This window comes from Oreochromis niloticus, linkage group LG3 (genome assembly GCF_001858045.2).
Source record: "Oreochromis niloticus isolate F11D_XX linkage group LG3, O_niloticus_UMD_NMBU, whole genome shotgun sequence".
In the NCBI taxonomy this organism is placed as follows: Eukaryota; Metazoa; Chordata; class Actinopteri; order Cichliformes; family Cichlidae; genus Oreochromis; species Oreochromis niloticus.
Window position 1 is genome coordinate 15,618,662 of NC_031967.2, and position 10,134 is coordinate 15,628,795.

General features: G+C 39.8%; 1 protein-coding gene across 1 annotated transcript; it reads right to left on the reverse strand.

The window, feature by feature from the left end:
- Positions 1 to 522: 522 nt before the first annotated feature.
- On the reverse strand, positions 523 to 8,565 carry LOC100693923 (G-protein coupled receptor 26). Its single transcript, XM_025906141.1, has 4 exons — positions 8,399 to 8,565; positions 7,235 to 8,268; positions 7,025 to 7,138; positions 523 to 4,029 (listed from the first exon to the last, which is right to left on the reverse strand). The coding sequence occupies exons 2-4, from the start codon at positions 7,903 to 7,905 to the stop codon at positions 3,792 to 3,794; spliced, it is 1,023 nt and encodes a 340-aa protein (XP_025761926.1). The 5' UTR covers positions 7,906 to 8,268; positions 8,399 to 8,565; the 3' UTR covers positions 523 to 3,791.
- Positions 8,566 to 10,134: the final 1,569 nt, after the last annotated feature.

The window sequence follows — 10,134 nt, forward strand, 5'->3', positions numbered from 1 at the left end:
TTGAGCCACCAAAAATGGGAATTTCTCATTTTAATGTTGCCAGTAATTACTGCTGGTCTGTTTCCACGCATCAGATTAAAAGAGATTCATTACTGAGTTTGAATATATTAATTGACAAAGATGAACTCCTCTCTTTAATTATACTTGCCGATATTGCAAGAGAAGTTCTCCACGTGACACCAGAGTCATTTTTTATGTTGCATGCTATCTGCGCCACAATCAGGGCTGTGAGGCAGAAACAGGTGCAAACCGGAAAGCTTTTTATTATTCAGAGAATAACTTAGAACACTTCCCCGTGTAAGCCTTTTCAAATGCATCTGTTTCAACTTTATTTGTTTAAGATTGTAAAATCTGAAATTAATGAGTCCAAATTTAAATAAAAGACGTGCTATTTGTCTTTCAGTGTGCCGGCCTGTCGTGTCCATGGGCTGAATTCAATATAAAAGCTCGCAAATCAAATCTGGAAATGAAATATGATGTAATTAAAGGACATTTGTGTACGTTCAGCAACGTTGCAGTGAAAACATTCATATTCATATTTTATAATTGACAGCTTTTTATTATTGCACATATTCCACTAATAGCTAATCACACTGCCAAAGAACAGCAAGTGGCTCACGGGAGGAAAAAATACATGTGAGTAAAATACATCCAAATAAACAGATTTTTATTTTAGTAATAATAATAATTGTTATTATAATAAAGCAGCTATTCTGGTTCTGGTGTGGAACAGCTGGAAAAGTCACATATTTCAATCTGGCACAAGCACAGAACAGTGTGTTTTAAAGCACTTTGAAAACACTCCTATGCTACATCACGTTGCTCCCCATGTATCTAGACAAAAAGTTGTTCCTGTACAGTGCAAAATATGTAATATCATTATGTAAATAGCCATAGAAACGACTTCTCCAGTCAGCTGGCAAAACAAAACACAATTATACAAACGCGTTTCAGTTAAAAGTGGGCGATCAGGTACATTCAGTTAAAAACTCTAACTTAAAAGTATAAATCTGGTACTTTGCCATATTTTTTCTTACTGTCAACAAATCCACAAAATGAAAAAAAATCAAAAAGTGTTCTTCCCCCTCTTATTAACTCTCAAAGCTAAAATGGCATGCTAAAATTATGGACTGATTAAATTAACATTTCTTAATTTCTTGGGATATGTCCACACAACCTAGCTTTATTCAACCTGCAGACTGGTGCATATTTAATTAGATAATGACTCAATTGCATACTAACATAAAATTTGGGAAAACCAAGAAAGCCAAGTATTCAGTAATGGATGCTTTGTGGTCAATTAGTTTTTTATCTTCTTTCTGGCATCTACAAGTGTATCCTGATAACTGCAATATTGTGAAAAGGTTCATTTATTTTCAATTTAATTGAAATATTCATTGCATTCGTTGTATTCATTGTATGTAATGTGAAATATTTCTGACATATTTTTTTTGTAACTTTGATGATCGTAGCTCATGAAAATCAGAAATCCGGTATCTCGTTATCTTACGATTTCATTCTCAGTTTGAGTAAATTACTATTCACACGTCATAAATACTGTATTTCTCTGAGTCTTTTTCAGGCCTCACAACCACGATCAACAGGAAGACTGCTGACTTGATGGCTGTCCAGATGTTGATCACCAACACCCTCCACAAACAGAGTAGACCACCGACAGTCTCAACTGAAAAGACTGGCTGTTTTCAGTGAGAGCTGAATTGAAGCATATTAATGGACAGTTGACTTGAAGGGAAACGTGTGGTAGGAAAAGTGCATGAGCAGCAGTGATGACTGTAGCCATGAGAGGACTGCCAAAAAGTCGATTCAAGAAACTGTGAGAGCTTCACAAGAAGTGGACTTAGGCTGGTGACTTGGCATCAAGGGCCACCATGTACAAATGTCAGCTGGTGGTGGCCATCTACTAACCAGAAGGTTGGTGATTTGAGCCCTGGCTGCTCTGGTCTGCGTGCAAGTATCCTTGGGCAAAATACTGAACCCCAGGTTGCTCTCCAATGTATCCATCAGAGTGTGAGTGTGCGTGAATGTTAGAGTAGAAAGAAAGTGCTTGTATGAATGGGTGTGTTGTATCAGAGAGCTTTGAGTGCTCAAGTCGAGTAGAATAGTGCCGTATAAGAACCAGTCCATCACCATTTACCACTTTGATTCCTAATATCAAGCCACTTCTGAACCAGAGATGTCAGAAGTATCTTACCTGGGAAAGAAATGGGCTGTTGGGACCAATGTCTTCTTGTCAGATGAATCTAAAATTGTATATATTATTTGAAAATCTCGGCCCTAGTGCCTGGAGGAGACTGGAGTGGAGTGTTTAAAGTCCAGTCATCTGCTGGTGTTGATGAACTGGGCTGCTATGTCATCTGCTGGTGTTGTTGACGGTTGGTCCGCTGTGTTTTATGAAGTCCAAAGTCAAAGCAGCATCTACCAGGAGGTTTCAGAGCTCGTCATGCTTTCATGTGCTGACGAGCCTTATGGAGATCCTGATTTCTTTTTCCTGCACCTGCCCCGCTTCAATTACAACCTCAGCAGAGCCACAGATCACCTCTACATACTTTTAAAAAGTTGGGCATCTCTCCATCATAAATAATTCTGTGATTGATGTTAGTAAATGTTGTACTGGATGTGCGATTTTCATGAGCTATAAGACATAATTAGAAAAACTAAAACAAACAAAGCCTTGGCATATTCCATTGTACATGTGATGAATACAGAATATAGCTTAACTTTCAATTACGGTATTTTTAAAAAAACAAAGCTTTTAAAGACTGGCCTGTGTATTAATGGAAATAGTCTAAAGATGCACATTAATTGCTGTCTATACTTGAGAAATTCAAAGAACGGGGATGCTTGGGAAGTTGGAAAATACTGAGAAACCAACAAACCAACTGATTTTGGTGACAGTAACAAAGAATAAAGCCTCTCACCAGACTCATCCTTTAAGATTAGGGTGTAAATGTCAAATGCCTTTGGCTCCTTTAGGTATAGCATCTCTGAGAGAATTAGACAAAGTGCATCAATATTAAGTGACTGACATGACACTGCAAAGTAGTCTAACACAGTCAATACAGAACATGGCAATAATGTGCAGCAGCTGAGCCTCCACATTTAAGTCTGCATCCATTCACTGACGGTACATTATACAGAAGCAGGAGCAACAAAAGTCTTTCCGTCTTTGCCCGTCGTCGCTCGGCTGCTTATCGACCACCAGCCTCCGTGTTAAGTGGGCCAAGAACAGGTTTGAAATGATTATAAAGTTGTTGGAGTAGAGGAAGGCCACCTTTTACATGTCGCTCAGAGTGAAGACGGGACCTCATCTCCAGCTGTGCGGCCCTTCAGTTTTAGATGAGCCAATGACTTATTCAGTGAAACAGACTGGCTGTGTGGTTTCTGGGGTTTGCTGTTCCTGATGAATCACAGATCCCTTGTTTGCCGTCACTCCCCAACGTCTCCACCTTGCTCCTGTCGCTCCCTATCTGTCGTCTTACCCATCTCTTCTTTATCTTTTTGCCCATTCATCCTCCCCCACATCGCCACCTTTTCATTCCTGTCCGCCCACCGTCTTCCTTATGGTTTTTTTTTTTGCTCTCTTCTTCACCTTCCACCCACTTCCTTGTCCCATCTTTCGATTCTCTTTTCTCTTTCTAACAATAACCTGTCCTCTCTTTCTCTCTCCTGTTCTTTTTTTTCTCTCCACCCACCTTTTCTTTCTGCAAGAGGCAACCTTTATTTTTGGCCTGCATTGTAGCGTGTGTATATGTCACGTCCTGCATTTGCCATTAACTGATCCTCTGGAGACAGTAGTCGTTCTCCGTGTCTAAAGAGCTGTTATGGCCAGACGAAGGGTACAGGTCACGTCGGAGTAGCCTGTTGACGACGGTGACCAGGACTTTCTTGTACTGCTGACGTAGGAGAGAGTAGGCGAAGGGGTCAGACGCAGCCTTGCTATATGTCAGGCACTTACTGATGATTCCCCAGTGGCGGTTGACGTCCACGAACGGGAGAAGCTCGGCCAACCTGAAGGGGCGTCAGGAGAAACATGACTAAACAGAGTGGATTTTAGTGAAGGTGCCGCTCAGAGATTTGTCCTGATGTTATGTCAGATGATTAGGTAAGACTGACCATAAAACCTTTAACACATTAGGTACTCTATAATGATCATAAAAGAGGCTTGGAAATGCAACTGTGTGCTCTTTTTCTTTTTCTTTTGCAAAGGTAGGTGTAACGTGGTGTAATTTTTTTTACAACTCTGACCTTTCAAAAGACGGAGATCTTTTATCATTTTTTCACCTCGGATTTTTATGTTCAAACCACTCGTGTTATTAATGATCAAAAGGAACTGTGTGGCAGATTTTAAAATGTCTAAATGAAAAACAAACCAAACAAAGAACTCAGTTTCAACCGAAGTTGGGAGGCTGTGTGAAACGTTAACAAAAACTAATAATCAAAAGCTATATTTAACTAAAAAACAGCACACAGACAAACTATCAGCTGATGAAACTGATCATTTTTCTTGTTTTATTTCAATTAAATCTGACTCTTTTTTTTAAACCACAGACGCTGTGTCCTCTGGATTAAAGAAGACCTGCTGTGGTCCCTGGGTTTGGCCCTGTTTTCAGTTTGCTCAGTAAAAGTATCTGGATTTGAGTTTTTCCTGTAAAATCCCGTTTAGATTTTTTGTTATTGTATTTTTTGTTCCTGTTTTTTGGTTGGAGCTTTTGCTATTTCTGGTTTTTTCTTTGAAACACGTCTCCTGTATCAGACTTTTGCTTCCTCCCCTGATTGTCATGATTGTTTTCACCTGTGTCTCATTTCACCCAGCTGTCTCCACTTCCCTGATTACCCCGTGTGTATAAATAGCCCTCTCCTACCACTTAGTCTCCGTTTATGTATATTTGTGTCTATAAGTCTCAGAACTATAACAGGATCATTGCTTTCTGTTATCAGAGCACACTTCAAAAGCTATTGTCTCTGACAGTGTGAGGGTGCATTAGTGCACACTACATGAGTACTATGCACATTTATGACGGCCCATTAATGCTGAATAATGTATACAGGTTTCGAAGTGACATATGCTGCCACACGGACAATGTCAGTGAAAGTGTAACCTATTATAACACCAAGACAACAACACCAAACTGTGTTGTGTGTAATCTAACAGTATGACTCTGCAGTAAGGGGGTCCTGATGACAGATTGGCTACCCTGCAGGAAAACCACCATTTATTTTTATGATTAAAGTAAAAAAAAAAAAAACAGCCAAAATGTTAATGTTATTATATATTTTGACAGAACCAAGTTTCCTAAGTAAAGAAAGAAAACGTCAGGAGGCTTATTTACTGTGGCTTATTTACCATACTATACCAAGAAAAACCTCTCAATTACCCCAATTGTTAAGCTGTCCTCCTACTCACTGCATTTTTATATTTTAGATAAGGTACTTTCTAATAACCTAATAATTAACTTTTTTTGGCTAAAAACACCACAAAAGCAAAATGTACCCAAAAAAGGCCTTGAAGACTTTCATCATGTTTAAGGAAATGTGAGGTTTAACTCTCACTGGGCAGACTTTGTCTAAAAATCCTAGTCAAGGATACTCTGAGCAGGTGAAAAAATACATTTGAAAACTACAGCATGTAGAAGAAACGCTGAAGCAGCACAGTGACAGACGTGTCCCTGTCTCACCAGTTAACGTGTTTTTTAACATATCGATCCCATCAAATTAAAAATGAACAGATAGATTTCAAAACATGGTCTCATTTGACACAATTTTTTAAAAGGGTTTAGATAGTTGTCTAAGGAGCTTGAAAAGAAGATGCCTGGACTTTAAGTTTTTGACGATGTTTCATGTCTCATCTAAGAATCGTCTTCAGTTAAACAAGTGCCATCGCCTTCTTTTCAAGCTCCTTGGACTACTATGACCTGGATTACTGAGAACCTACACAGACATTTAGATAGTTTCCAAATCATTATGTTAGTGACTGAATTAAATGCTAAAGAATTTTCAATGCCATGTTAACATCAAATCAAAACATTAAAAAAGGTGGAGAAATTATAATTTTTCAAGGCATTACATATGATCATGGGTATTGTGTAGATTTGATTAAGGCACTTCAAATTATCCAAAAAAGAATTTTTTTCTTTTGTTTTTTCTATCCAGTGGAGATTACATTTTCTTATTTATTTACTTACTATATTATCAGTTAAAGTAGCCTTTTTCAACTTAAACCACACAGTTGAGCACCTCTCCACATTTCTAACACAGTCTCCTGTATTCTTCTGGTCAGGGGGGATGTGGAACAGTGAAATCAAACAGGACCATCAAAATACCAAAGAGGCAAAGACTCCTTTAAAAGTACAAAAGATAAAATATGTGTATATATTATTATAATTGGATGCTTTGGTGCCAACTGTCACTCTAGACACTTCCTGTGGGCAGGCACTGTCATTGGGGGGTTACTCCACCTCGAACACTGCTCTTTGCTAATTTGTCCTCCTTCTTCCCTTCCATATATGAGCACACCACAAATGTCAGATTGATGGATCATCAGCACCGCATCTGGGCGATTTGTGGCCCACTAAAGCATTTCCACGTTTCTCTGGGAGCCTCTTTGGTTGTTTAAACTGTATCTATTGTCCTAGACTCTAATGCGTGTCTTTCACTGGAAGTAGCCTGCCATGTTTAGCGCAGCACAGGTGGCTAATGAGCCCTATCGCAGTTTAAGGAAATGATCATTGAAATTATGAGCGGTGTGCTGTCAGCAAGGAATAAACTGTTTGCTTGTATCTGATCTGACATTGTGACAGGTTTGTGAGTTTGTACTGCATTAGCATGTGAAGAAAAGAGGTCTGCAAAGCTGATCAGTGTGGATGCGGATCTCAACATGCTGGCTAAATGTATTTTCTACTTAGTCAAATGCCGTCGAAGATGTATTATTTTGCAAATGTGTGGGGTCGGTTATTTCTTGAGCAGTTGTTTTGCAGTAAGTTGAATTATGTATGAGTTGACTCACCTTGTGATTACATAAGGAGCAAAGCAGATGATAAATGAGCCGATGAAGATGCTGATCTTCTTCGTGGCTCTCTGCTTTCTCCTCTTTTGCTCTGCTAAGCATCTTTGTTTCACGCTGAAAACAGCAAAGAACATTTAGACTTTTTTGCCACAAGGCCACTGTCAAAACAGACCGGGAGAAATCATGCTCACAATACACGAGGTGAACTACCTTGGGTGAATATCGACCAGCAGGAACAGAGTCTGCATGGTGATAATGTCAATCCTCTTGCAGTGAAACCTAGCGACCTTCAACACCTTCAAGTAGGTGAAACACAAGATGAGCAGGGACAGAATGAAACTGGTGGCGTGGAAAACGATAGTGAAGATTGTAAACTTAATCCTGTCGCTGCCTTCCTCGCTCGGCTGCAAGGTGCAGGACGCGTAAACGTCGCTGTAGTCGACCCAGGAGAAGAGCAGCGCCGTCAGGGAAAAGGTAAAGGAGTGCAGCCAGGAGTAGCACACCATGATCAGCGCGTCCTTGTAGCGCATTTTGGTGGAGTAACTGAGCGGGAAGACGACCGCTATCCACCGATCTATGCTGAGAGCCGCCATGCTCAGCATGGTGTTTGCGGTGAGAAAAGTCTCCAGAAAGCTCACCGTGTGGCAAACGCAATCTCCAAAGGGCTGCTGCTTTCTGATAATCCCCACCAGAGTGGCCGGCATGTTCAAAACAGTGATGAGTATGTTGCAGAAAGACAAGTTCATGGTGAAAACACCGGGCACCTGTCGGCGTATCTCGGTGCTGTGGACGAAACATAGCAGCACCAACAAGTTGGACAACAGAGAGACGATCGCGACCACGACGATGAACAAAGCGAAAATGATTTCAGCAAAGTCCATGTCTCACTCCAGAAAGTCCACTCGCACGTTACCTGCGCCTGTTGTTGCAAACGAGAACTTCAAATCCACCATGGTGGCTCATCTCTCCGGCGGCTCCACGCACTCGTTTCACTTAGATCCTCGTGCGTCCGCGCGCCGCCGCCGCCGTACTTTCCAAATTCCTCGAGCGCTATCCAGCGTGCTGAACCCAGCAGTCACCATCTCTCTCTCTCCCCCTCTCCCTCTCTAAGCTCACCGACCGCTTCCCACTTACATCCGACAGGTGCGCGTGTGGCGCTCTGCGATGCGCGGGGGTCACGTCTTTCAGCAGCAACGACAGTTTGAACAACACGCGAACGGAACAGCCATCAGGCAGAGAGCGATCTGTGGGGCACCGAGAAAAGCAAGTGTGATGAATGACTGAACAAAAACCTGATCTCAGAAAAAAATGAACCCAAGCTTCACCTCGTTTCCTACATGTTCGAATGTTTTGTCGATGCCTCGTTCGGCTCACCTTGAGCAAACTTGAGCACAAACACAAGTCGTCACGCTTCAGTTATTCACCGGCGAGTTTCGCACTGATCGCGCTTTGCTCCCAATCAGCGTGGATGTGGAGGCAAAGGGCACAGATAAACTCCGGGATGTGTTTCTGAATAATGTGAGACGGATCAGCCGTCACCAAATGGCACAAGGTGCACACGCCCCCCTTTTGCCCATATGAATTATTTATTACGAGCGTGGATTTGTCATGTCATATTTTCTGTCTTAGATGCAAAAATAAACAAATAGTTTGAAGGAAGGACTATTAGAATGTCACTTTTTAAATTTTCTTAACGGGATTTTCGCCTAAAATTTGACTTAAATATACGAAGATACATTTATTTGCCACTAATTACTGCAGTAACAGTAAAATATATTTTTCTTTACACAATTTTATCTTGAATCGATTTTATATTTTATTTTTTATTTAATTTATCTTTGATTCATTTTTAAGGGGAGGACATTGAACAGTGCCAAAAAATGTCCTTTTGAATTCACTTTCTATTTATGTAACACAACAAAGAAATTACAACATGATCAAATACGATGGACTAAAGGACTGTAAGATTAAGAGTACTCAACTCCATTGGATTGGAGCATAAACAGGAACAGTAAGAATGTAACCGAGTACAATCAAGTAGTTTACTGAGGTTTATGTACTTGTGCTTATATGTTCATGTTATGCGGCTTTCTGCTTTTACTCCACAGTACAAAGTTTTCTTTATTATGTTATAAGATGCAGTTATTGTACTTTGTATTCCATAATATTAATTTTAAAATAGTTACTTGTTTTTATGACAGATGAAGCTAACCAGCAGTACATAAGTACTTAAAACCATCAATAGGTGCAAAATTCAAGAGAGAAAATATACACATATCAGTCATCAGATATAGTACCGTCATGCATATGATACATACAATATCATGCATCACATAATGACTGCATTTACTTTAGACACTTTAAATATATTTTAAATATATTTTGATTACACAACCCGTGGACTGTTACGCTACATAGAGTAAGAAAAATTAACGTTTACGTTTGTCATTTGTTTAAAAAAAAATCCAACATAAAGATATGTGTAAATTCTTAGAGAGCACCAATTTTCACATAATCAAACCTCTAACTGAGCCTGAAAACTGTGTTTTTTGTTTTTGTTTAAACCTGCTGTGTTTTTGGTCCCACTCTCCCACCGACTTGGAAAGACTTGCTTTGCAGATCCAACATCAGCTGTCTCTCAGGAGTCCATGTAGTTATCTTTTTATTAATTTGGCAATAATCTTGTTAATAACGTATGTAACTGAAAGTTAAATAATCCTGGATCTATTGACTTCTAATCGGCCACTATATCAGAAGCAGTGGGTCTTTAATTAGGAAAATAAGTTCTTCACCCTCTGTTAGCCTTCTGTCAGCTCGCAAACCTCTCAGTGGATGCAGATAGTGTTATAATCCATCTTAGCTAGTTAATTTGGACGCACTGAAGTTGTTTATGTTAATGACTTTGGAAGGTGGAGCTTTAAATTATTAGTAAGTGAAACATTTGCTACATATACAGCCATAAGTCTTTCTTAAGGTACAAGGGGGTTTCCTTAAAGCTCAGTACGACAGTGCTCTGTTTAATAAAGCCATTAGTTATATATTATAGTATTTTAAAAATGCTTATAGGGTTAAATGTTATGTCAAAGGGTGTAACTTCTGGAACATCTCAC

Bases quoted from the DNA above. Each gene is read 5' to 3' on its own strand.
- LOC100693923 (XM_025906141.1), bottom strand. From the start codon at position 7,905: ATGGACTTTGCTGAAATCATTTTCGCTTTGTTCATCGTCGTGGTCGCG. The intron at 7,139-7,234 runs GTAGTTCACCTC...TGCTGTTTTCAG, and splicing joins CTGGTCGATATTCACCCAAG to CGTGAAACAAAGATGCTTAG. The intron at 4,030-7,024 runs GTGAGTCAACTC...ACGCCCCTTCAG, and splicing joins GCTCCTTATGTAATCACAAG to GTTGGCCGAGCTTCTCCCGT.